The following is a 26,263-nucleotide window of genomic DNA, read 5'->3' as shown; positions in this document are numbered from 1 at the left end:
CTTCCTTTGCCTCGGCACCGACGTGCCGGGAAACTCCGGGTCAACTTCCCGCCGGCTGGGCCGGGCAAAGTCCGGCGGGAGCCGCTCGGGGAGAAGGGCGCTCGGAGCAGCCGGTGGTGCGGCCTCGGGCTGTGTCGAAACGGCGGTGCAAGCCGACAGCAGCTGTTGGACAGCGCTGGCGTGCGGCGCCGTCCCGGGGCCCAGCTGATGGGGGCGCTGGGCCCCGTGGGTGCGTGGGGAGGGGGCAGCAAGGGTCGGGATGGCTCCACGTAGTCCCCGGTAGTCGGAGGGTTTGCGCCTCGTACAAGCCAAAACGGTCGGCGGCGGGCGCTCCTCCAAGTGCCGCATCAGTCCGCGGAGCGGCGACGGCGGGCAGCCTTTCCCCGGATGCTGCTGTGACTTACAGGGGCGAGCGCCCCGGCCCCGCTCCCTGGGCCATCGGCGGGGCCGAGCGGACGTTGGTAAGGTGCTAACCGCGGACTCGGGACAGTCCCGCGCCTCACTCGCTGCCGCCCCCGGCAGTCTCACGGCTGTCACCGATTCCCCCGCGGGAGCCCCTTTCCCCCCAGTTGTGTGTTGCGGCCGCCCCCGGCCTGCAGCCCAGAGGGCCGCGCCGGACCGGGCCGAGATGCACTGTGCTGGGGCTGCCGCTGTCCCGAGGCGCGGCGCCCGCCGTGCTCCCGGTCCCGTTGCCGCACGAGCGGTGCGTTGGGGCGCGCACCGCCCGCACGCTCAGCCCCGCGCAGGGGGCGCGGGTGACAGCGGGGCCCCGCTGGGCCCTTTAAGGGCGCCGCCCCGCCCCGCCGCTCCGCCTCCGGTGCCGGCAGTGCTGAGGTGGCGCTGGCGGCGCCGCCCGCCCCGGCGTGGCTTGGCCTAGGCCGCGGGTCCCGGAGTTTTCCCTGCCTCGGCGCGGCCGGGCACCGCGGAGATCGGCGGACGGTCCCCAGCAGCCTAGGGTGCTGCGCTGCCCGTGCCGCTGTAGCGGTACAGGCCCGTCGGGTTCCAGGCGCAGCCTGCCCCACTCGAGAGGCGGCCCCCGGAGGCCGGCTGCCCCTCTGGGTGCGTGGCCATGGAAGCCCGGCCCCGGCGAGAAGTACTGCCAGGGCTCTCCAGGACCGTGTGTGAGTGCACGTTGGTAGCTGGGCTCACACAAAACGCTTCCTGACCAAGGACGAGGAGTGACAGTGGGGAGTGTGGTGGGTCATGGTACTGGTGAAAGAATAAATAGAGGGATAGGTCAGGTGTAAGTCTGTCTGTGGCTCAGGCACCAGTTGTGTTGCTTTCTCAGATGTACTGCATCAGGGATCAGTACGAAGGGAAAGACTCTGTCCTGCCACACAGCAGCTGTCTGCCTGCATGATCTCTTCAAAACCAAAGGGCCTGGGCCTTCAACATCTGGGAGAGCCTGCTGGTTTTCAGAAAGCAGGTATTTTCATGTCTGACCACTCATCTACCAAGAGATCACTCTGCCCTGATGGACATCTGACAGAGGACAGTTGGATGCTGCCCCAGCCAGCCCAGCCCCATTGCAGTGTGCAGTCCTACCTGCATCTGATTTTAGCTACCTTGATTAACAAAAAGCTAATTTTTTTGTTAAATATGTTTTTAAATAACACATAACTGATGTTTTTGTCCACACGTACTGGTTGCATTGGCAGTGTAACTCATGACTTTGCTTTTGTTTCTCTTCATACAAATGTTTCTTATGTGGTTAGGTCTGTTCCTTGCTGGTGGTTATTTTTAGGATGATTTCATTCTCTGTATTTTAAGTGTGTTCTAGACTTCTGAAACTTCTTTTGTCGCATAAAGCCAGTGCTACAGACAGTGTTTAGGCAGTTGAAAACCTGTTAACCCAGTCAGCCGCAGTGCTGGTGTGACGTAGCTGTAATCTGAGTTTCAAAACCTAAGGTGGGAAGTCAAGGAGGTGTAGGCTCCAAATGCAGTGCCCGAGCTGCTGGTTTTGATGTTACATTTAGAATACCATTCTGATGGCCGCCTCCAATTTTGGCCAGAGGTGAATCCTTGAGGCCTACAATGTACCAGATGTTTGAGGTTACTGGAAATGAAGAGTATTTGTTCTTAGCTTGCTGTATGGATGACAAAGCAGAAATTCATATGGGTAAACGCTGCCCTCAAGATTCCTCTTTGAATGTCTAGCTGTTCTCTGAGGTGGAGACTGCAAGGAAGAGCTCTGCAGCTGGTGTGCACAGTGTAACCAGCAGCTGTGTGCTGCCGCACTCAGGCAGGTGCTATATTGGATGTCACTGACTGGCTTATCATCCTTGCCCCTGTAAAGAGGAGAGAACGTGCAAGATGAGCCAGGTGGTGCTTTCCAGAGAAATGAGAGTTACAAGCACATCTGTGCTGTTCGTGAGGCTTTAGCCAGACCTTAGAAGCTGCCTGTGATGTCTAGAATGCTTGCTCCTGCCCTCTTCCTTGTTTGCAGTTTGCCAGGAGGTGGTGGCAGCCTTGATGTGACCCAGCGGGCTGGAGGAGCTTACTGCATCGGTCTTGCAGGTCTTGCTGAAATACTGTGGGACAGATGCTGTGCTGCTAACAGGCTTTCCTTGGTTCTGTGACAGCTTGAACCATGCAGTTGTGTACCATGTACATGGAACCATATGCTACACCATAGCGTAACCATGAACAGCAAGAGATCAGTTAACTAGCCACCCTTTCATGTGCACCAGCCAATGCCTAGGCATGGCTGGCTGGCTGTCCTGGTAGCTGCCACCTCGTAGTAGCAGATCATTACAGGATTAATTGCAGCATTAGCTCTGTTACTTCGATAGCACAGGTGCTGTTGCCACGTGCCTGATAAGAGGCATGTTGAAGTAGAGGAAGAAACCCTCTGGCTTTCACTGAGGTGCAGATTAGGCCTGCACAGCCCAGTTGCATTACTGTTCTTGTTCTTCTCTGCTCCTTTTCTGCCAGTGTTGCCTTCGCTTACTGTGTCATGATGTGAGATGCCATATCAGCAACACTTTGGGTTTGGGAGCCAGAAATGGCAACTGTCAGTTTACTGGAAAGTGTCAGAGTTTGCTGTTGAGAAAGTTTGTGTAGGAGAGGGGCCTCGTGTCCCTGAGAAGTCAGAGTTGCTGACTTCTAGGAGAGTGCAAGCCCTGCAAGAGCACATACAACCACTTAGGGGAACTCAGGTGTGGGGAATTCTTGTATGTCTAGCGGTGTGTGCTTTACTGGCTTGTGCAGTTTTACTTAGATTCCTAACCCCTTTTTCAGTAAATCTGCAGGTCCAGATACAGGAGATGTAAAACTCCCATCAACGGTCTGGGTTTTTTTTTACTGGTTCCATGTGTTTAAATAGTCCATGTAAACCAGCATGGGTTTTGTTCTTCCGATTTAGGTCTGGAAACAGAGTTCAGTACCTGGTGCATCATCATATTACAATAAAAAATGAAGAGGTGGACTGACCAGCAGCTGTATGTGGATAGCTCTGTTTGCCTTTGTTTGTGAGGACGTCTGTGTTGATTCAGCCCATCTCCACTAAACTACATTCCTAACTTCTGACTGATGGCAGTGTTGTTGGCAGGTTTTCAGGTTGCTAAGTCTCTTCTGACTAGATGTCGATGCTCTTGCTTGCAACCCTGAAATTTCATGTCTATCTTGCACATCTGTTAATAATTGACTATATTTTTGCCTGATACTGAATGGCTGCTCTTGTAGCCAGTTTGATGAAAGAGTAGCTACTCCAGGCTTCCTGCTGTGAGGTTTAAGTAGATAGTGGTGTTGCCTGTAGCTCTAGTAAAACATGACAGGTAAAGTATGGTGAGATGTGACTCAGTATGAGAACATTTTGGATAGGTGGCAAGTTTGAAATGCAGTACAGGCGGTGCTCTTTTGAGAATTACAGTAACGGGGTGTCATGTTTTCCTCTTGTCTTGGAGCAGGCACATAATTTTTATTCTGTTTTTTTTTTTTTTCCTAAAGCAAAAGCTGGCAGGCTGACAAACGGGCAGCTTACAGGACGGACTCTCTGGCTACTGACCATTTAGCTGGTAAGTTCTTATTTTGGGAGAACCAAAGATCTTGCTGTTGCTGAGCTTGTTCCTCAGAGTGGCTTCCTGAGTGCAGCCCTAAGTCAGTGGGAGTTCAGGCACCTAAATAAGTCTTTTTCAGGAAAAGGCAGCATCGTGGACCCTTTTTTGTTTTACCTATAGGGTTACACAGTGGTTTGGACTGACTGTCCAGACCTTTGGATGCTTGTTTAAAAATTGCACACCATTAATAATTTATAGATTAATTAGAGTATGCTTTGACAGCTGCTGGTGTCCCCCCTTTGAGTGACCTTCTTAGGTTGCACATCTTCTGTCTCTTTAATGAGGAGCACTGGTTTGGTGATCACTGTATTGTGAGGAAATAGCCTCCCTGAATTTCCTGTCTGGTTCAGCAAGAAAACCGGTCAGCTGCTGGCACTTTAGGTGCTTTTCAAGAGGCTGACTGGAGAAGTGCTCAGTAACACATACTTTGTCTTCTTGGAGTGACTTCTACACATCTTGAATGGTGGTGTAATAGTGTTGCCACCGCTGCTTCTTCCAGTGGCATACCCGGATTGTGTGTGGGTGGGAAGTCGACAATGAGCTCCGTGGCAGTTTTGACCCAGGAGAGCTTCGCTGAACATCGCAGCGGCCTGGCTCAGCAGCAGGTGAAAGGTGAGGAAATGCGCTTCAGTTCCTGTGATGTGCCTCAAAATACAGACTGCACAGGCAAGGTTCTTTACACCCAAGCTCACTCCATGTGTCCAGTTCCTGAAAAGTGTGAAGGCGCTGCATTCTGCATTCCTAGGCTAGGGGCTTTCCACCACGAGAACACAGTGGTGATGCTGCACAGTGCAGTGCCAGGAGGAGGCGGGCCTCAGATCTTCATCTTCTCTGGCTAGCAGTGCTGCCAGCTGTGGGACAGGTCACATGCAACAATGGGGCATTGAGCTACAAGAGAGCCTCATGGGATCAGTGTGCTTCCTCCTTCTACTCAGCCAGGTGCTGGGGAAAGTCAGTGTAACTTATTAACTGCCTCACTGATGGGTTTGGCACATATCCTCCAACTCTGAGCTGGCCCACCTGGCATGGCCCAGTGCACAGCTGAGTCTAGCATAAGGTACAGCCTTTCCCTGGACTCAACTACAGTGCTTCTCATTGTCTTCCTTCTGGGTGTGTTTGACCCCCTTCTGACTGCAGCCCTGCTCTGTTCCTTTCACTTTCTTTCTGCTCAGCCTGTTCTCCCCTAATTAAACCCCTCTTGACAAAGTTTGCAAAAATGTGCTGTTCGCTGCTGTTATTCACTTGCATGTTTACTTCCTGCATCCATAGTGCCAGCTCAGATAAGGCTGGTTGTTAATGACATCTACTGCAGTCTGTGCTGTGCTGAGGTCAGTTGTGCTCCAGACTTGGCTGCTCCACAGGCGTAACTGTAATAGGATTACAGTAGTGCATAAGTCATTTGCTTTCTTTTGTTATTGGTGCCTAAATACAATTGCATTGCCTGTGAATAGGGGCATCTTGTTTACCCTGTTTGCTTCACCCCAGTTACAGCTTTAAACTCTGAAGAAGAGAATGATCCTCCAACCTACAAGGAAGCCTTCCCTCCGCTCCCTGAGAAAGCACCATGTTTGGAAGCTGCCCAGGAACCTGCTGGGCCCTGGAGCAAAATCCGACCAATAAAGGCTTCTGTCATCACTCAGGTTGGTGAGAGTTGGTATCTTATCTCTGATTTCCTCCCTCCAAAAAGCAGGTGAAGTGAAGCTTTCCCTGGAGTATGAAATCCTTAGTGTGTCATATTGACAGCCTTCTTGCTGTGCTGTATGCTGGGGCACGAGGAGGGCTGCAGCTGGCAGCTAGGAGTGTTCTGGAGGGGTGGGATGTGTTGGAAAATTGTCCATTAAAAGTTCTGCATCCCTGTTCCACAAATAGCTGGAGCAGGCCCAACGGGAGAGTTGCAGAATTCAAGTAGTGAGCACTGTTCCCTCCATAGCACGTACTTTAGGCAGACACCCAGTGTGGGTCAGACTGCCTGCTCAGTGCTGTTGCATTTTTCCAGTTCACAGCTGGTGTTTCCATTGGAAAAGTTGATGGATTGCACAAACCTTGAAACTTAGTATGCCAATAAAGTCCTGTATGGCAATAAGAGAGGGAAGCACTGGCAATCAGAAGCATCCTGACAGCTTGTTTTGCCCTTCTTTTATCTATCCTGTGCCTGAGCAGGTGTTTCATGTGCCACTGGAGGAGAGGAAATACAAGGACATGAATCAGTTTGGAGAAGGCGAGCAGGCCAAGATCTGCCTTGACATCATGCAGAAGACAGGAGCTCACCTGGAGCTGTCTCTTGCAAAGGACCAGGGCCTTTCAATCATGGTCTCTGGCAAGCTGGAAGCAGTCATGAAGGCTCGGAAGGAGATTGTCGCTCGGCTGCAGACTCAGGTGAGGGCATCTAACTGTTTCTCACTTCATCTTTGCTCTTCCCCAGGTCTTGCAAATGCTTTGAGACCCTTGGGCGTGTGTGCTTATAAGCCAAAGAGGTGTTATTAGATGACTAATTCAGCTTTGCCATATATTTTCAAAGCACACAGTTGGCAATTTGGAATGGAAATGAGGCTTAAAATAGGGTTCAAAGATAATTAAAGGCCACGGTGTTGCACGAAGGGTGGAGTCTGCAACCTCTGAACACTTGAATTGCAAACAGTGACTTTGTGCTGAGGTGCTGGTGCTAGAGAGAGTGCAGGCCCCTCATGCAAGGTTAGTAGTATGTGAGGACAGGACTGTGCTTTCTCTGAAATCCTTCAGAGGAGAATGTGGAGGGATGGGAGAAATAGAAGCAGCGAAGAGGAAGCCTTGCCAAAAGCTGGAAGCTTCAGGTCAGGGTTCTGTATTGTGTAACTCAAGCGACACTGGGAAGGAGCCACAGACCCGTTGTTTCCGTTGCTTCTCCTTTCATTCTGCTGGGTTTTGAATTCTTCCCTTCAGATTCTTGAGTTCATATTGAAGATGGCAGTTCTTGTTAGGATATAATACAGCCAGGTGTCCTAGTATGTTTTAAAGTGTGATGTCAAAGGTAGTTAGTGCAATAGTTAATACCATGTCTGCTTAGTGCTGTTCAGCCCATGTGTCATAGCCTGCCAGAGGGAAGAGAAAGGGACAAACCCTACATAATATGCGTCTGAAAAAATAGTTCAGGTCGTACTGCCACAGATCAATTGCCCACTGTCCTCAAATATACCTCCTACTGCCCTGGCCCCAGGTCTGAAAGGTGTGCCTGTATTCCAGCTTCTCCTAGGCTTGGCTGGCTTTGATACAGGGACACCAAATTGAAGAGTCACGCCAAGTGATCTGGTTTTGATTTGTTTTGTTTTGTTTTTTTTTTGTCCATTGTAGCTTCAGTTTTAAGTGTCTGATTACAATTAGTAGTCAAATATTCACAAACATGGTAGCAATCATAAGCTACCAGGTCAGTAAAAACTCAGAAGGGAAGAAGTCAGGAATCCCTGTTACAGACCAGCCCTTTAATGGTAGATTGAAAGAAGCTCTTGGGACCCCAGTTCCAAGAGGGACCATCTAGAAGCAGTCCCAGGAGCAGCAAGTACTACAGTGAAGACACCTTAGCACTTAGTAATGGTAAGCATCTCCGAGCTGTCTGCCTGCTGAAATAGGTTTGCGGTGTTGAATTTCTGTTTCCTAGGAGTCAGGCTGTGTCTTGTTTTCTATAGCCTTGGCAGCAGATGTCAGAGTTCAGATAAATTCCACCCATGAGCCATTGTCTCAGTTGCTGTCTGGTACTGCTCCAGTGTCTTGCACTGGAGAATAGACACCTCCTTGTCTGTACCCAAATGCCTTTGCTAACACAGAGTACTACTCTATGCAAACAGAAGGGTTTTGAGGGAAAGGTGGGCTTTTAGACTCCTGGTATACAGGCACTGTAGATCAACTGTTCTGGTACAGTATCAGTCCTTACACAGAATGTGCTGGGAAGTCATTGTATCTGCTCCTTAGCAGTACTGCTAAGAAGCATCTAAATTGCTTTTCCTGGCTTTTTTTCCTGTGGATCTGCTAGTGCAGGCAAACGTTCTCATAGATGCTTGATTGTTGTGTTGCAGGCTTCAGCAACAGTTGCCATCCCCAAGGAGCACCACCGTTTTGTCATTGGAAAGAATGGTGAGAAGCTGCAGGACCTGGAGCTCAAAACTGCAACTAAAATCCAGATCCCCCGCCCGGATGACCCCAGCAACCAGATCAAGATCACCGGCACTAAAGAAGGGATTGAGAAGGCTCGACACGAGATCCTGCTTATCTCTGCTGAGCAGGTACTTCAGTACTCTGGTATCTCTCAGTGGCATTAGCTGGGCAGCCATTTTGCTTCTCCATGGTATGTTAGATGCCTTTAGCCATCGTGGCCATAGTCAGTGGCTTATACCGAGGCTTATACTGTGCCACTGGCTGCGTGAGCACTGCTGCCAGGTTCTGCAACTTGTGGTTCTCCATTTTGTCCATCTCTGAAGTCAGATAAGCAGGTTTCATGTTTGAAGTGAACCCTATTAGATGCCAGCTGAGATAAGACAGGAGATTACAGAGGTGAATATTGTAAATCACCAGCAGCAGTGTTCATAGATTGAAAAGGATAGAGATCTACAAGCCTGCAAACTGAAAAAAAGGTACTTGGGCCAGAGTGTCAAGCAAGACAGCACTGGGAACTTAGCTGTGTCTGGCAGAGACTGTAATATGGAGGGCAGTTCCCACCAAGTTCTGTTCTGGGCTTTTCCAGGATAAACGTGCTGTGGAGCGGCTGGATGTGGAGAAAGTGTACCATCCCTTCATTGCTGGCCCTTACAACAAGCTGGTGAGCGAGCTCATGCAGGACACAGGGACACGCATCAACATTCCTCCACCCAGCGTCAACAAGACAGAGATAGTCTTCACAGGAGAAAAGGAGCAGCTGGCCCAGGCTGTGGCTCGTGTTAAGAAGATCTATGAGGAGAAGGTATAGATGGTCCATAACGCTTCCCATCTTACCCCCTCCTGCTTGTAGTCCCTCTTTTTCTGCGTCCCTCTGCTGTGTCCTTCTCATGTCAGCTCTGGCTCAGCAGCCCTCGCAGTACGTGGCCCTGGATCTTACAATTTCCTCACTGAGCAGAGTAGGACTTGGGGTGATACTACTGAGGAGGTGACAGATTTCTCATTCTTCTACATGGTGGGAATTAGCAGACCACAGAGAGCTCCTCTAGCTCTTGTTCACACAGGTGCTACTAAAGAAGGAAGTGTGAAGTCTACAGTGGCAGCCAGCTGACAGGATCAATGTTGCTACATAAGTAGAAGCTGCTGAAGAGTGAATTTCACTCCAGTTTATTTTCTACAATACTGCAATTTTCTACAATACTACAATATCCTTCTTGTGAGTTGTCAGGCTGTTTTTCTTCATGGTTAGGTCTGCATTTGTACCAGTCTGGAATTTCAACAGAGATAATCAGCTTACAGCCTAGTAGCCTACATGGTGTTGCATTTCAGTACCACCTAGGGGACAGCTGGGCATTGAGCCCTGTTGTGCAAGGGGATGTGTGTATGTGGTCTCTTCCGTATAGTGTCTGAGGGAGCTTGACACTGAATACCAGTTTTGTACTTCACCTGTGCATTTTTGGGCACAAGGCATTCTGTAGGCAGAAAGGGTGCTAGAATACTGCAGAACCTCTGTGCTCACCTTTGCTTCATTCTTTCCCGGGTGCAGGGTTCCACTGCATCTTGTGCCTCTTCCTTTTGCTCTTGTCCTTCCCTTCCCCCTTGTGATTGATGCCTAGTGCTTCTGCCCCTACAGAAAAAGAAGACTACAACCATTGCAGTGGAGGTGAAGAAGTCCCAGCACAAGTACGTCATCGGCCCTAAGGGGAATTCCCTGCAGGAGATCTTGGAGAAAACTGGAGTCTCTGTCGAGATCCCACCCACTGACAGTAGCTCGGAGACGGTGATACTGCGAGGCGAGCCTGAGAAGCTTGGGCAAGCACTGACTGAAGTCTATGCAAAGGTACATACAGGATGGTTAGGCCTTCTTTGAAAGTCCCATAAGCATATATCCACAAACAATGGGCGTGGGGTGGGGGGTGGTGTCTGGTGTTTGTCTCTAAGCTGTCAGAGTTGCAGCTTAGAAGTCAATACTGCAGGTGCAGCATGAGAATTGAAACTGAATATTTGTGAAGACCTCTTCCAGTCTGTCCACCAAACAGCTTCTCTGTTTTTCTGTCTCTCAGGCCAACAGTTTTACCGTCTCCTCGGTCTCTGCCCCCTCTTGGCTTCATCGTTTCATTATTGGAAAGAAGGGACAAAACCTGGCCAAAATAACTCAGCAAATGCCAAAGGTATGGATGAGCTGGTTAGCTTGGCACCCTTGATGTAGGATATGGTTTAGTCCAGATCACTCTTTATAGAAAAGGGAAACGTATTTTAGCATGGTGTGGTTTAACCCCAGCTGGTAACTCAGTACCATGCAGCTGTTTGCTCACTCTCCTCTTCCCGCCTCCCTGGGTGGGATGAGCAGGAGAATTAGAAGAATGCAAAACCTGCAGGTTGAGATAAGAACAGTTTAATAATTGAAGTATAATACACTACTACTAATAATAAGGAGAATAATGAGAGATGTAAAACTAAAGGGGAAAAAAATCCAAACAAACAAACCCCCAACAAAAAAACAAAAGCCCCACAACACCAGAAACCCAGTAAACACAGGTGATGCACAATACAATTGCTCACCACCTGCTGACCCATAGCCAGCCCAAGCAGCGATCGGCCCCTTCCAGGTAAGTCCCCCCAGTTTATATACTGAGCATGATGTGCTGTGGTACAGAATATTCCTTTGACTAGTTTGATTCAAGTGTTCTGTCTCTGCTCCCTCCTGGCTTCTTGTGTCCCTCCTCATTTGTGGAGCACAAGACTGAAAGTCCTTGACAAAGGTAAACGCTACTGAGCAACAACTGAAATGTCAGTGTATCATCAGCATTATTGTCAGACTAAAGCCAAAACACAGCCCTGCACCAGCTACTGGAAGAAAATTAACTCTATCCCAGCTAATCCAAGACACATGGGTAAAACCAGGGAGGAAGTGATACAGATGTCAAGGAGACCCTCTCTTTTACTGCTGCAAACAGTAAAAGAATTGATGTAGTAGGATACCTGCAAATGATGACTTCTGCGAGTTAGATGATATCTACAGAAAGGCTAGGTGATAAGTGCTGCAAAGCCCTTGCAGACTCCAGGACAGCAACAAAGCCTTGGTCTCCAGGCACTGTGATATGGCCAGAATTGTAAGTTACCTATTTCTGAAACCATGGGAATGATCTGTGTACTTTGTGGGAAGGAAAACATCCCTTAATAACCGGTTGGTGGTATAGGTCTCACTAATAGCATGACCTGGCTTGTATCATGTATCTTACTGGATTTATTGTCTTGCCTCTCAAGGTTCACATCGAATTCACTGAAGGAGAGGATAAAATCACTTTGGAAGGACCTACAGAAGATGTGAATGTGGCTCAGGAACAGATTGAAGTCATGGTCAAGGATCTGGTAAGTTCTGGTACATAAAAAGAAAATGGGGGAAGAAGGGGCAACAGAGCAGAGATGATGACGTGTTTGTCATGTCCCTGTGATGTCTTGGCATGCTTAACAACTTGCAGAAGACAAGTTTTGTGGCAGATGGATGAAACCCTTGGTTACGAAGCTCGCCCATAGCATTCTTTAAAAAATCAGCTGCAGGTCTTAAATCTTTCGATGCAGACAAGGAAGGATTCTCTTTCAGTCATAGTTGGAGAGCCCTCTAAGTTCCTTTTTAATTTTTACAATATGGTGCTCTCAGCTCAAACCAGAGAAGTGCTACTGCTCTGCTTAATAGCAGGAGGAGTGTTTGTAGCTGGCTATTGCAGAGTCAGTGCCAACACTGGCAGTAGGCCATTACTTAGGGTATAAAACAGAAGTGGTGGCCTGCCCTACCTAAGCTCTATACTTTCTTTATAGATCAACCGGATGGATTATGCAGAAATCAATGTTGACCACAAATTCCATCGACACCTCATTGGCAAGAACGGAGCTAACAGTAAGTGGGGTGCCTTTCTAATCCTTCCTGTGCTTGGACTCTGTGTTTAGTCCAGCATATAAGGGACTCTGTAGCTCATCCAGTGTGCTCTCTTCATCACATTTCCTCTGCTTTTCTGGGGTGGGCACAAGAAGGTAAATGGGTGGTGAGGCCTTGGGATGGCTTTAACGTGTGAAGGTGTCTTGGGAGGTTGAACAGTGGTGGGATTACTTTGTTTTGGTGAAAATACATTGTTGGAGTTGAGGTTGGAGAATTGCCTGGTTTTGAAGTCGCTCTATGTGTATTACATTTTAGCAGCTGATTAGGAGTGGTAGAAATCTGCTTGGTGAGTTTCTCCCAAAAAAGAATTTGAGATTATAAATGAACGATCATGTTCTGATCTAGATGGAGAAGAGACAGATGCCTCACTCTGGCATGCGAGCAATTTGCTCTGTGGATGGTACAGTATTTACTTGTTCCAGGTTCTTGTGTGGCACATAGCTGCTCTTGCTGAACTCTGGTGCCGTCTCAGAGGCTGATTTACTTTTTAAACAGTCTCTAGGCATTGATAAGCAAGATGCCTTGTTTCCAAGTCTTGCCCTAGCAGACTGTGTCACCACGGTCTTTGCCTTGAAAGTTAACAGGATTAAGGACCTCTACAAGGTGTCTGTGCGCATTCCACCGGACAATGAGAAGAGCAATCTGATCAGAATTGAAGGAGACCCACAGGGGGTCCAACAGGCCAAGAAAGAGCTGCTGGAACTCGCTTCCCGTATGGTAAGTAGGATGTGATGCTTGGGAAGCCACAGGGTTTAGGCTTTTATATTCCTTTGGAACCTTCAGGGACTTCTGTGTGCCCCTTGCCCACCAAGCACTTGGATGTCATGACAACTGTGAATTTGTCTTCATGGATATGGCCCTCTATACCCTTGCATACCACTTCTCTGTCAACTTAGAGTGAATTTTCACTGGAGGAGAAAAGAGGGAGAGTGCTGGCAAGTAAACTTGTGAGGCAGCAAACTAGGAGTTAAGTCTGTGGCTCTCCTGCTGAACGCTCAGTGTAAACTCTGTTTTCATCAGGAAAATGAACGCACCAAGGACCTAATCATTGAACAAAAATTCCACCGGACCATTATTGGGCAGAAGGGTGAGCGGATCCGGGAAATCCGGGAGAAATTCCCAGAGGTAAGGCTTTCTAGGAGATGAGGAATCCAGAGGATTCCAGTAGATATCCATTGGATATATCCTACTTGGGCAGTAGACACATTGTCTCCCAATTCATAAATTTATTTGCTCTGTATGTAATATGTGTGAGAAGATAGTTCTTTTGACCAGAGGCTGCTAACATGGTTACCCTTTCCGAATGAGAATGTGGATGTGTAGAATCTTCCTGACACTTTGCATTTGTCTGACACAGCAGTTCTTTCATTTGCTTGAGCTGACTGTAAATGATGGCCTCCTGCAGGTTATCATCAACTTCCCAGACCCTGCGCACAAGAGTGACATCGTCCAACTTAGAGGTCCCAAAAATGAGGTGGAGAAGTGCACCAAGTACATGCAGAAGATGGTGGCAGACCTGGTAAGGCGGTCATCTTGTCTGATGTTCTCTCCTACATGCCTGGATAACCCTGCATAGGGCAGAGCTGTACTGGCTTGGCTAGGGCTGAAACACCTCAAGATGAGGAAGCTGTGAACACTTCTGGCTGACTGGGGTTAGGGGAATGGTATTTGTTATTTTTAAGGGCTGTAGGGGAAGGTACTTGGTTTTGCTTATTCTTGCAAGAATCCCTTATAGAGAACTTTATTGGGTCTAAGTCTGTTCTCAAAAGCTTGTTTATCAAATTCCTGGGATGGAGCATCACCATGACAGTGTAATCTTTGGTTCTTCCTTCCTTTCCCTCTTAGGTTGAAAACAGTTTCTCTATTTCTGTCCCCATCTTCAAACAATTCCACAAGAACATCATAGGGAAAGGAGGTGCCAACATAAAGAAGGTGAGATAACTTTCTTAATCACCAGTGCTCATTATGGTCACTGCCTGCAGCTAAATCTGACTTGCTGTTCTCTCCTGCTCATTGGTAATGGCAAATATAATCTCCTTTTTTTGACATTAGACATCTCTGAGATTTTTTTTTCCTTTGTGGCAGATCCGCGAAGAAAGCAACACCAAAATTGACCTCCCGGCAGAGAACAGCAACTCAGAGACAATTGTTATCACAGGCAAGAGAGCAAACTGTGAGGCTGCTCGCCACAGGATTCTTGCTATCCAGAAGGAGCTGGTAAGTGAAATGACTGGCCTGTCATGTATGAGGACTTAAAAATGTTGCTAGAAGACATAAACACAGAAGAGCTGGTAGTCAGGGAGGGCAGGGAGGAGACAAATGTGAGTGTCAGTCGTCTTCTTGACTCTTGATCCTAAGTTTGTGGCTGCTCAAGTGTCAAGAGTAGCCTGTCTCAAACTCTCTGGTCAGGCATTTCTTACACACAGCTCTGCAAAGCTCCTAGGAGTTCAAGGGTAAGCCAAGTGGGTGCAAACTCATTTCTGCAGCTTGTCTAAAAGCCTGGTGCTGTCCTCTCTTAGGCCAACATCACAGAGGTGGAGGTGTCTATTCCTTCCAAACTGCACAATTCCCTTATTGGCGCCAAAGGCCGTTTCATCCGCTCCATCATGGAGGAGTGTGGTGGAGTCCACATCCACTTCCCCACCGAGGGCTCTGGCAGTGACACCGTGACCATCAGGGGCCCAGCCCAGGATGTGGAGAAAGCCAAGAAGCAGCTGCTGCACCTGGCAGAGGAAAAGGTGAGCCTTGTCTCATAAGGGAAGGAGCAGATTGGTTTGGCCAGGTGTTTCTTTTTGGGGGGTTGAAATGATCCCCTCTAGGGGGATGCTAGGAAGCTCCTGGCATCAGACAGCCTAATCCTCTTTTGAGGGATATGAGTACAGTTTAGATGATTAAAGGAAAACCATGCTTCCGTAGTTGTGGCAGTGAGATCTTCCCCCATTTGTAGAACTGGCTGTAATGCTTCTCTGCCAAGGCTAGCGCATACTCAAAAGGTTAAGGCTCACTGCTCCTGTGGTTTGGTTGCTGTTGGGTATCCACACTTCTTCAAAAGGGCTTACTCTGCGTATCTCCTTTACTTTTTTCTTGATCTCTAAATTCCAGCTCAAGTTCTTTCATTTTACTGCATATATCCAGGTTTGTGGCTGGCTGACTGGTCATTTTAATAGCAAGAAAGCCTTTCTAACACAAGCATATGAACATGTTCTCCTGATTAGTTGGTTGCCTCTGCTGCCTGGCTTGTAACAGTCAGCTGGCAAATGGTTATGCTGACTTGCGTGTCAAACCCTTCTCCTAGGGAAGTCTTTTCTGCTCGTTTTCTCACCAGTTGTGCTGGGTGCAGAGTTAGTTTTTCAGCTGATTAATAACACTACCTGAGAACATCTTTCAGGTAGTGTTATTAATTTAAGACATTGTATACCTTTTTGACTTGGACAGCACGCTACATCTGCCTTGCTCTTACAGCACACTGTTAGTGGGTGCAGGTAACATATGTACATGCATACTGTTGATGCTGAGTGTATTTTCGCTACATTGTCATGTTCCATGGGTATGTGACTCCTTTCAGCAAACGAAGAGTTACACCGTGGACCTTCGTGCAAAGCCAGAGTACCATAAATTCCTTATTGGTAAGGGAGGTGGCAACATCCGTAAGGTGCGTGACAACACTGGGGCCCGCATCATCTTCCCAACCTCCGAGGACAAAGATCAGGAGCTGATTACTATCATGGGAACTGAGGAGGCTGTCAAAGAGGCACAGAAGGAGTTGGAGGCCCTCATCAAGAACCTGGTATTATGAACTACTACTTCTGTTTTCTTGCCTATCACTGTAGCAAGATGTAGTGAGCTAGTGTGGAGGTGCTACTTCTCCTAAAACATCTGCTGCCCTTTATGGGAGCTCAGGAACATTCTGCTTGGTGGGGATGAGGTTGTAAACTGATTGCTGTTGAGTTCAGCAAACTCATTATCGCCAGGGCAGGCAGGGTTGACTGGCTGTCATCTGTTGGCAGGATAATGTGGTTGAAGACTCCATGGTGGTTGACCCCAAGCACCACCGCCACTTTGTCATCCGGAGAGGGCAGGTTCTGCGTGAGATTGCAGATGAGTATGGTGGTGTGATGGTCAGCTTCCCGCGCTCCGGCACCCAGAGTGACAAAGTCACCCTCAAGGGAGCCAAGGACTGTGTGGAGGCAGCCAAGAAACGCATCCAGGAGATCATTGAAGACCTGGTATGTCACAGGAAAACTGTTTCTTTTTTAATTTGTTCTTGGGTTTTAGGAGTAGAAATAGGAGACCCTTCCTTGGTGTACTTCTAGACATTAAAAGATAGGAGCCTTCTTGTGCCTCTCTATGCCTGGCCTTGGGCAGTTATTGCTCTCTGGGGTTTACCGTGGTGTTGGTATAGGCTTTTGGAAGTGGACAACTGTCAGACCTGTTCTTTTTCCTTCTTTCCTTCATCTTTTTCCGTTCTTCTAATGCTTTTTCCCCTTCAGGGTAATAGAGACCTTGAGCTTCGGTCCTGGAAGCCCTTAACATCATGGGTTGGAGACAGCCTTCATTAAGAAATCCTCTGTTAACTTCTCTGAGAGAGGACAGATTCTAGGAAACTTTCAGTTTTTCCCCTGTCAACAGCTATTACCTTTTCTGACTTCTCTCTATGTCTGTTACGGATTTCACCATGCACCAGCATCCTGTTTTCTGGTGTGAAAGAGGCGGCATTGCAATAGAGCAACTCTGCTTTCTCACAGGAAGCCCAAGTGACAATCGAATGCACCATCCCACAGAAGTTCCACCGCTCTATTATGGGCCCCAAAGGATCCCGAATCCAGCAGATCACCCGGGACTATGCTGTCCAAATCAAATTCCCTGACAGGGAGGAGAACCCAGGTACAGCCATGTTTGCATGGTAGCTGGTGTGATCACATGAATGCAGTGCCTACACTCTGCATCAGGGAAGGTGTTCTACTTAAAATCTGTGGAGAACTGACCTCAGGTGTTCCCCATACTGTCCTTGAATCTGGGCTTAGCACCAGCCTTGCCCTTTTGGGAAGAGAGGACAGTTCTGGGAGGTGAAACTGCAGACCTGAGTGTTCTGAATGTATTCTCACTGCAGAGCACAGCGACCTACCCCAACAAAAAGGGCTCTACAGGCTTACCAAGGTCTCTCTGAGCTCATGCCCTCACTGCTGGATGTACTGAACTTCAGCACAGCTGGGGCCTGTTGGATACTCTGGCATACCACCAGCCATCCTGCTGCAATATCCAGTGCTGTGCTGGTGAGCTTCCTTGTTGGGGGAAGAAACTGCCAGCATTACTTGTTGCTTCTGTTAATGTAGGAGTGCAGCTACTGATGACATAGGAGTGCAGCTTCTGTTTGTATAGTGCAGCTGCAGGTCCTTTCTGTGCAGACAAAAGCAATATCAATGCTGTGCAGAGAGGTGTGAAGCAGACTGTCTCAGTGAATGTTCTTGTTCTGCTCATTCCAGGCTAAGCCATGGCGAGCTGCTTGTGCTAGGAGTGACCTGCTCCATAGTAGTCTATAGTGTCGGACCTCTGGTGGCAAAGCCCAGTCAGAGCCTGAGGATCTAGAGGGGGACATAACGAACAAAGAGGGGCCTCTGTGCATTTAATGTGAGACCTTCCATGTTTCCAGCCCCAGTTGCAGAGCCAGCTGTGCAGGAGAATGGTGAGGAAGGTGGGGAAGGCAAGGATGGGAAGGATGCAGATCCCAGCTCTCCAAAGAAGTGCGATATCATCATCATCTCTGGCCGCAGGGAAAAGTGCGAGGCAGCAAAGGAGGCGCTGCAGGTATGTGGCTTTCAAAGCCTCTTAGCCCTGTGATGTATTGATGTCCTGATGCAAGAAGCTCACTGCAGGATTTAGTGGTGGTAATAAAAATGACACAGTCACAGTTGCAGTCCAAGTGGTCACTGATGCTGACTGCAGAGGTGGTCTGTACTGCACAAAGGAAGTTCTCTGCTTTGTGATTTAGCCTGGCAGCTTGAATCACTGTGCCTGACCTCGCAGTTGCTAGAGCTTATAGGCAGTCCTGCTTTTTTTATGCCATAAAAGCGTGACAGACTTGTTTTATGGAGCACAGCTGGAAAGAGGAGTCTGAGGCTGAATCATTCTAGCTTTAGCAGACCTTACCATGCTGCTTTAGTGATGATTTCAAAGTCTCTGCTAGATGGAAGCCAAGGATATGAAAACAGCCTGTCCCTAGAGGCAGGGTTTAAGATTGCTTGTTTGGAAAAAATGCTTTTAACACCCAACAGGTCATGTTGGTGTTTGCAGCTGTTCTCTCTTCCTGTAAAGTTTGTATCCTGACTACAAGGGAATATAACTCAGTGCAGCTACACATTCTTTTGGGCAAGTATATGGCAAGCTGAAAGACAGGAGAAGTATTTCAGCTGGTAAACTGTGCTCCGCTCCCTGCAGGCTCTGGTTCCTGTCACCATTGAGGTGGAGGTTCCCTTTGATCTTCACCGTTACATCATTGGCCAGAAGGGAACTGGGATCCGCAAAATGATGGATGAGTTTGAAGTAAGTTGTTACCCTTCCTCTGATCTCCTCTCTCCTGAAGAACCTTCAAGTGACCACGTTTGGGGTGGTGGCAGTCATTTGCGACATACTCAAGACCGCTGTGGCTTGACCATGGAATGCAGGCTCTGTAGTAAGAAAATGAGACCTGTGTGATTTAGTCACTGGCTCTGGAGCTCAGTAGATTTTGTGCTGAAGCTGTACGATTAGTGTTGTTGCCATGAGTGCTGCATAACTTGTTTGGTGCCTACAGGGATTTCTTGCCAGTGTGAGAGTTGTTTTCCTTCTAAGCCATAGGAAACATCTCTGCTGTGCTTGCCCATTTGGGAAAATTCCCCATAAGCCCACAGGGACTCCTGGGGCTGATGCAGGTTGGCTGCAGACAGCCCTGTTGAATATGGATTTGTTTCCTAGCCTCTCCAGGCTGGCACAGGCACTGCTAGGGGCTGAAGCCCTAGAGCAAAGCAGTCTGGTAATGCCTAAAGAAACAGTGTTCTATTCAAAGAACATCTAGATGCAGTACCAGACAACTGCTTGAGATGTGTTGTTAGTCCAGATGACTTCCAGAGGTCCGTTCCAACCTCAACATTCTGTGATTCTGTGGTTTAGGCTGTGTGGGTGGGAGCCAGTCTCAGTGATACCAACCTGCAGTGACAAGCGTCACGAGTGGTACAAAATGGTAATTGCTTCTTGTTACTCAGGTGAACATCCAGGTCCCTGCTCCTGAGCTGCAGTCGGATATCATCACCATCACTGGGCTGTCTACCAACCTGGACCGTGCCAAGGCAGGGCTGCTGGAAAGAGTGAAAGAGCTTCAGGCTGAACAAGAGGATCGGGTAAGGCCTGTGCCTGTCCTTTCAGGTGAAGGCCCTTTCCTTTCGGAGTACCCTTAGGTGCTCTGTGTGTGTGGAGTGCTCATCCGTGTGTTACCCAAAAGTAACTCACTTTACATGAACTGAAAGGAGAGTTCTCAGATTTTACTTCAGGTAACTTTAGACTGTCCAGGGCTTTATCACTTCATGTGCTTTCAGGACTGTCCAGGCTGGGAACCTCACTGTGCTAGGCATCTCTCTGAACCTATTATCACTGTATCCTTATCACAGCTCTGAAGTGAGGGTTGAGTTGGATGGTTGGTTGCTACTTGTAGTTTCCTTCTGAACTTGGTGAAAGCACAAGGCTCCAGCATATGTATGTCTTGGGTCCTCTTCTGTATCCACATATACTCATGCATGACCCTGCAGAACCTGTTCTGTGCATCTCAGAAGCCAGAAGGAAATGCTGGGATGTAGATGGACATCACTGGACCAGCCGTGATGTGTTCCCTGCTGTTGTATCTCATGGTGCTTCTCTTGTTGCAGGCCTTGCGAAGCTTCAAGCTGACGGTCACTGTGGATCCCAAGTATCACCCTAAAATCATTGGGCGGAAGGGAGCAGTGATCACCCAGATACGCACAGAGCACGAGGTCAACATCCAGTTCCCTGACAAGGATGATGAAAGCCAGGTGAGAGGTCAGAAGGGTGTGCAAGGGAGGGCTGCTGGTTGTCTCTGAGCATAGGAAGCACAGCATCTTCTTTAGGGCTCTGGATTCCCAGCACTGCCTCTGGGTAAGGTGGAGGTGTAAATCAGGGAGAAGACTTGCTTGGCTGCTTGTGAGCCTGGTTTCACACACACTTACCTGTTACCAGGCTCAAGACCAGATCACCATCACTGGCTATGAGAAGAATGCCGAGGCTGCCCGGGATGCCATCATGAAGATCGTTGGTGAGCTGGAGCAGATGGTGTCTGAAGATGTGACTCTGGACCATCGTGTTCACGCACGCATCATTGGTGCTCGTGGTAAAGCCATCCGCAAAATCATGGATGAGTTCAAGGTGAGCAGTGGGGCAATGCCACACAGGTTGGGCTGGGCCTGACTGGCCAATGTGCCAAGAGCTTGGTATCAGCTTGATGCTGGGGGTTGAATTCTGGAGCATGAGGCTTGTATCTTTTGTGGTCTTTCTGTCTTGTGCCTGTTGAGCACCTTCAGCTGAAAGAGGCACAAAAGAAACGTCAGTGCTGTCCTGCTTACCTCCACCTCTGTCACCACAAGCATGTGAGGAGAATCTCTGGGCCAGGGCACCATGGTATGCCCAAGGCAGCTGGGCTACCTGGACACCACACCCAGACACCAGCTGAACCATTCCCATGCAACCTCAGCTCTGAGTCATCTTTCTTCTGGGAGCCACACAGGGAAGAGGCTGAGCTCTTCTGTCTTGCTGGAACACAGCCAGAAGAGGAACCTGGAAATGCTTCCTTGGTGTTCTGGGTTAGCCCAGCAAACATTACTGAGGTCTGTCCCTTTGTGCGGCCCTTTTTGTGGTTTTCTTGCAGACAGGGTCCCCAGGTGGCCCTCAAAGGGAGGAGGTGGTTATGTCAGCTACTCTTGAGTACTCAAAGTGGACAGCTAGGCCTGTTGCTGGGGAGCTCTGGGAGGAGTCTGTGCCCAGACCCCCTCCACTTGAGTTTAACGCAAGGAAATACTCTGGATTTCTTTACCTCTCCAGGCTGCTGTTGATGCTCTTGAGTTTGGGAATCTTGACGCACTCTCAGGGCTCCAGATGTGGCAGTCAGCTGGCTTGGGAAGGGCAGAGACCTTTGCCTCTGACAGCATGTGGCAGTAGCAGTGAGCTTTACTGCAGGGCCAGTAGCGAATGTGAATCCGAAGTGATGAAGCTTTTGGAGACTTGCATCTTGGCTAGACTCAGTTTGGCTTCCCTGCACCCATCTGGAAGGCAAACTGTGAGAAAACTTGGTGGCTGTGTATGTGGTGCACTAAGCCAGCTCTGTAAAGCGATTGTCAGCCAGGATTACTCTGTCCGTGGAGGAGACAGAAAGCTTATTGTGCTTCATGCACATGCTTGATGATGAAAATGCTTACAGCAGTGTGAGGACACTGTCTGGAAATGCAGACTCTCGTGCCTCTGCTGCAAGTGCCGCACAGAAAGCGGTGGTCCTCTGGGCAGTGAGAACAGATGAAACTTCTGGAAAATGGGTCATTACTGCAGACTCTCTTCTGCCTTCCGTCATGGGGAAATTGGACAGGCTTCAAGGACAGGTATATCCCAGTGCACTCTCCAGCATGTGAATTGTAGAAGTCCTAAAGAGACTCGTGGCAGTGAACAGATCATGGCTTTTGTCTTCTGAGAATCTAATGACGGGGGTCTCAGGGAGTCTGGATTTTCAGATATGCAGATGCAAGACCCATCCTGTTCCTTGTGTTGCAGGTGGACATTCGCTTTCCCCAGAGTGGAGCTCCTGACCCCAATTGTGTGACTGTGACAGGACTCCCTGAGAATGTGGAAGAAGCTATCGATCACATCCTGAATTTGGAGGAAGAATATGTAAGTGTTCAACAAATACGTGCAGGGGCTTAGAAGGTACTTCCTCTGCCTTAGAGCTTGATGTCTGAAGTGTCTGTATGTGGTATTTTCTGCCACTGCACTGAAGAACTTAAGCCCTGTGCAAGTGGCAGTCAGTCCTCTGCAACTGTCCCTCAGAATAACTGGGTGCAGAGCCCGGGCTGTGCTTTGTGAAGCAATGCAAGGACTGGTCCCAGTGTCCAGGAGAGGACAGAGTATGAGAATGCTGGGGCACCAGCAGGATGTCCATATGCTTGTCTTGCTGCAGCTTGCATCAGTTAGTTATTGGTGGCCCTTGGATTAGTGCAGAAACACTGTGTTTGGTCATTGTAGAACAGACTGGTGACCTTGGACAGCTTGCAGAATGGTCAGATGGTGAGAGGGAGCCATATTATACCAGTTTGAGGAGCTATCAGGATCCTCCCCCCTAACTGGGCTGTGTCATTACAGCTTGCAGATGTGGTGGACAACGAGGCAATGCAGGTGTATATGAAGCCCTCTTCACATGAAGAGTCCAAGACCCCATCCAAGGGCTTTGTGGTGAGAGATGCCCCTTGGGCTACTGTTAACAATGAAAAGGTGAGTGCTGCTTCTGCTACAGGCCTGGGGGCACAGGGTCCCCTCTGCCAAGAACTTACTCTGAGGTCTGTCCCTCTTCTCTTGGTTGGGGAAACAGAGCCTCCTTTGGTGGCAGAGAAAGCAGTGACCTTTGCAAGGTGAGAGCAGGCTGGTTATGCCTCTCCAGCTTCCAGAGCACTGACTTATTCTGCTGTGGAGCTGCTGGAGAATGGGGGTTCCTTACGAGAAAGTGTCCTGCCAGGTTGTGTTGTTTCTAGGGGCAGGGCCCTGGGACTTCTGCCTCTTCTCCTGCAGCACAGAACCAGCTCCACCTTTGCAGCTGTGTTCTGGCTGGGAGCAGTGATCTGGGACACGTGGCAGCTCTGTCTGCAGAGCTGCCGCAGGACGGGCCTGACCCTGCTCCAGGGACTGAGTTACTGAGGTTGGACCCTTGGAGTCCTTGATCTGCCTTGCTCCTATCTGCACCCTCCTAGATGTCATCTCTAGATGGCTTGACCACCCAACCTATGCAGTCCTAAGGACTCGTGGGACATCAGAAATGCTGCTGAGCTCCGTGCAGATTTGTAGGAGGGCAGGAGCTTAACTTGTTCCCTTTTTGTTTGCCCTAGGCCCCTGATATGAGCAGTTCTGAAGACTTCCCCAGCTTTGGGGCTCAAGTGGCCCCCAAGACTCTTCCCTGGGGACCCAAACGATAATGACCTGGAAGCAGAACCTCCTCCAGCCTGCTGACCTGACACTAACCTGCCACAAATATTTCCTGTCTGAAATCTGACCCAGCGGCTGGAGCACAAGTCTATTGCCCCAAGAGGTCTCCTAATGGTGTCTGGAGTGCTAGACCCCATCCTGCTCCCCTCAGCTATCACCGTGGCTAGGACCCACCCTCATTTCTTGATGGATATTCTTTCCTCCTTTGGAACAAGACTTCACTCAGATTCAAACACTAAATGTGTGTGGTTTTGTTAGAAACTTCATGATTGACTCAAAGTGGCTAAGATTTGCAGCTTCCCAAGAGCAATCTGCTCTCTTGAGCATGTCTTACTAGGCATTCTTGCCTTCATTAGGAGACCTCCTTTACTGTGGCTAGGAATCTACTTCCTGTCTCATGACCTCAGGAAATAAATTTCCTTGACTTTCTAAAGCCAAAACGTTTGCCCTCTTTCCTTTGTGTTTATCCCAGGCCTTACCTTACCTGTAGAGTGCAATCAACTTTTTTCCTTTTAACTGCCAAAAATTCATTTAATGCTGATAGCTGACTGTGGGGAGAGCTTAAAGTAATCTAAAAGGTCAGAAACTTGCTTTTTAAAGGAGCAAAGCCTTCAGTAGGCTGTAGAAGCAGCAGAGATAGAAAGGACCAGAGCAACGTTACGGCTACCCTGGTCAGGTAAACACCTCGGAGCACAGCACCAAGCACAGTCCCCACCTGCACGCTTGACAAGTCTTCCAGTGCGTGATGACAGACCCACCTCCTAGTTCCTGTGTGCCCATGTTCACCTTTTCCAACAGCCCACAGTGGGAGCAGGCAGGTGGTCCTGCGCATGACAGTATTGCCAGATGGGACAGATTTGGGTTGGCCAAGGATGCTGCAGTGGCATGGCCCAGGAGGAGCTGGTGGGAAGCACGGCCTTGGGAAGCTGTAGTCCTCTACTAGCACTGCAGGATCTAGGCACAAGCGGTAGGAACACCTATTACTGTTGCCTTCTTTCTACCTCAAAAGTCAGTACGATGGTGGTCTCTGTGTAAGTTGGGTGAGCAGCTGTTCCGGTTCTTTCCCTTGCATCCAGAGCAGAAGCATGGAGGAGGAGCAACAGGAGCCTTTTGTCTCCGAGGGGCAGAGGGAGCTCCGCTGGGTGGAAGCTGAGTGCGGTGATGATGAGGCAAGCTGTGAATGGAGAGAACTGTAGGACTGCTCGCTGAGCTAGAACAGGGCTTGACACCCTGGGCTGCAGAGGTTGTGAGCCAGGCTTCTGGTCTGATGGCACTGGGGAGGCTGATGGTGTGTCAAGCCCTCCCTGAGGCCTCCATCATATGGGTGGTAGAGAGTGATCCATGCTCTGTACTCTGTGCCGCTTGTGCCTAGGTCCTGCTGTGGCTTGTGTGAAGGGGGGTGGGGGCTGTGTCCAAGCTCCTCCAGCCAGGAAGAGGGTGTTTTTGAGGAGGGAGGCAGGGAGCATGGGGTTTCTGTTCCCTCTTTCACCTGCCTCAGTCCTACAGGTTGTAGTCCGAGCCATTCCTCTATCCCAGCTGCTTCAGCCTTGGCCAAGCAGGAGTCCCTTAGGCTCTCCTTTCTAATGCTGCTTACAGAGCAGAGGTCCAAAACTGGCAAGCTGAGACAAGCATTCTTGCCTTTCCCTCTATCTGGCGGGCTTGACATGCCGACGCTTCTTCCCATGCCAGCTCTTCTTTGGAAGCTGCTGCTATGCAGAAGTTGAACCAAAACCTCACAGTGCTCTCCTTAGGTTTGAGACATGATTGAAGCTGACCTCGGCCTGATGCAGGGCACTTGGCTGCCCAGGGTGGCCTTGCCTCCAGCACAGGAGACACAGGGTGGGTCAGACAGAACTAGGGTGACACCCTCCCATCTGCATCTGTCAGAAAATGGTTATTACCCCCGTAGCTTAGGTTTGTCCTATGTCACCAAGCCTATCACCCCCTCTCTCTTTACGGCCCCTCACCAGTTGCACAGCTAGGCTTGAGTTACATTTGGGGCACCACCATCTGAGTTCATGCCCCATAGCCCGACCCTCCACTCTAAAGAAGGTCATGAAGTGATTGTACCCAATACTGTCCCCCCCACCACCCTCCTTCCGCAGCAGACTGTGGCGTGTGTCCATTTCTTCTCTTTGACGTCTTCCATATTGTACATTTCCATAGCAATGATCCCTTGGCCTTAACTTTGGAATTTGGAGACTATATGCAAACATGTAAAAAGGCTCATGAGTATGGATGACACTGGAATTTTATAAATTCTAAAATAAAAACCTGAAACAGCTCAGAGTGTCATGGGTATTATTTCCATGGTGGGTTTTGATCCAGGGCAGCCCTTGCTCGGCTGGTTTGAAGAGTTCCAGCTTGCACGCGTCAGCCTCTGCTGCCGCGATGCCCTTGCTGAGGTGGGGCTCATGCAGCAGGGTCAGGGCGTGGAGGTGACAGCAGCAGAAAAGGCAGCAGAGCCCTGCGCCTGCTCAGTCATGGGGGGTGTGGGGAGTCATGAATGAAACTGGGCATCCAGATGGATCTCCTCCCAGTGGTGAGCAGGGAGGAGAGGGGCCACCACTGCAGGACTGGGAGGGACAGTCTGATAAATGGCAGCAGCAGCTACACCATCTCCTAGCCCTGTCCTGAGGGAGTGAGCAGCCCTTCTCTCTGCAGCACCCATGGGCTACTCGGAGTGAAAGCTCCCATGGCTGGTCCCTTCCTCCAGGGAGCTCCTGCCTCTCCCCACCAGCTTTCTCTCTCCCAGTGCTCCAGCCTTCCCCACAGAGAGGCCTGTCCCTCCCCATCTCCAGGTACTCGCCAAACAGCCCCTCGACCACCAGCAACCGTTGGACACCCAGGGTGTCTGCTTCACCAGGACCACCCCACTTCCTCCTTGGTGGAAAGGAGCTTGTGCCACCAGCACTTCAGCTTCCTG

The 26,263-nt window shown here is 49.4% G+C and overlaps 1 protein-coding gene across 2 annotated transcripts in view; it reads left to right on the top strand.

Annotated features, from left to right (window-relative positions):
- HDLBP (high density lipoprotein binding protein) overlaps positions 1-23,777 on the top strand; it is a 39,168-nt gene extending 15,391 nt beyond the window's left edge. For both annotated transcript variants that reach the window (XM_062611139.1, XM_062611140.1), the window contains exons 2-28: positions 3,949-4,016; positions 4,558-4,670; positions 5,544-5,698; positions 6,219-6,434; positions 8,105-8,311; positions 8,770-8,985; positions 9,814-10,020; positions 10,244-10,351; positions 11,448-11,552; positions 12,000-12,078; positions 12,695-12,834; positions 13,138-13,242; positions 13,523-13,636; positions 13,963-14,049; positions 14,203-14,334; positions 14,637-14,855; positions 15,683-15,904; positions 16,125-16,343; positions 16,863-17,001; positions 17,768-17,922; positions 18,553-18,657; positions 19,356-19,490; positions 20,013-20,156; positions 20,341-20,526; positions 21,919-22,035; positions 22,504-22,632; positions 23,241-23,777. In XM_062611139.1, the coding sequence (XP_062467123.1) occupies positions 4,595-4,670; positions 5,544-5,698; positions 6,219-6,434; positions 8,105-8,311; positions 8,770-8,985; positions 9,814-10,020; positions 10,244-10,351; positions 11,448-11,552; positions 12,000-12,078; positions 12,695-12,834; positions 13,138-13,242; positions 13,523-13,636; positions 13,963-14,049; positions 14,203-14,334; positions 14,637-14,855; positions 15,683-15,904; positions 16,125-16,343; positions 16,863-17,001; positions 17,768-17,922; positions 18,553-18,657; positions 19,356-19,490; positions 20,013-20,156; positions 20,341-20,526; positions 21,919-22,035; positions 22,504-22,632; positions 23,241-23,327 (3,804 nt within the window). In that variant the 5' untranslated portion in view covers positions 3,949-4,016; positions 4,558-4,594 and the 3' untranslated portion in view covers positions 23,328-23,777. The remainder of the gene's footprint in view (positions 1-3,948; positions 4,017-4,557; positions 4,671-5,543; positions 5,699-6,218; positions 6,435-8,104; positions 8,312-8,769; positions 8,986-9,813; positions 10,021-10,243; positions 10,352-11,447; positions 11,553-11,999; positions 12,079-12,694; positions 12,835-13,137; positions 13,243-13,522; positions 13,637-13,962; positions 14,050-14,202; positions 14,335-14,636; positions 14,856-15,682; positions 15,905-16,124; positions 16,344-16,862; positions 17,002-17,767; positions 17,923-18,552; positions 18,658-19,355; positions 19,491-20,012; positions 20,157-20,340; positions 20,527-21,918; positions 22,036-22,503; positions 22,633-23,240) is intronic.
- The last annotated feature ends 2,486 nt before the right edge of the window (positions 23,778-26,263 follow it).

Source organism: Pezoporus occidentalis, unplaced genomic scaffold (assembly GCF_034315485.1).
Source record: "Pezoporus occidentalis ecotype Australia unplaced genomic scaffold, CSIRO_AGI_Poc_V1 ctg151, whole genome shotgun sequence".
In the NCBI taxonomy this organism is placed as follows: domain Eukaryota; kingdom Metazoa; phylum Chordata; class Aves; order Psittaciformes; family Psittacidae; genus Pezoporus; species Pezoporus occidentalis.
Note: the sequence above shows the minus strand (reverse complement) of the source record. Positions and strands in the feature narration are given on the sequence as shown.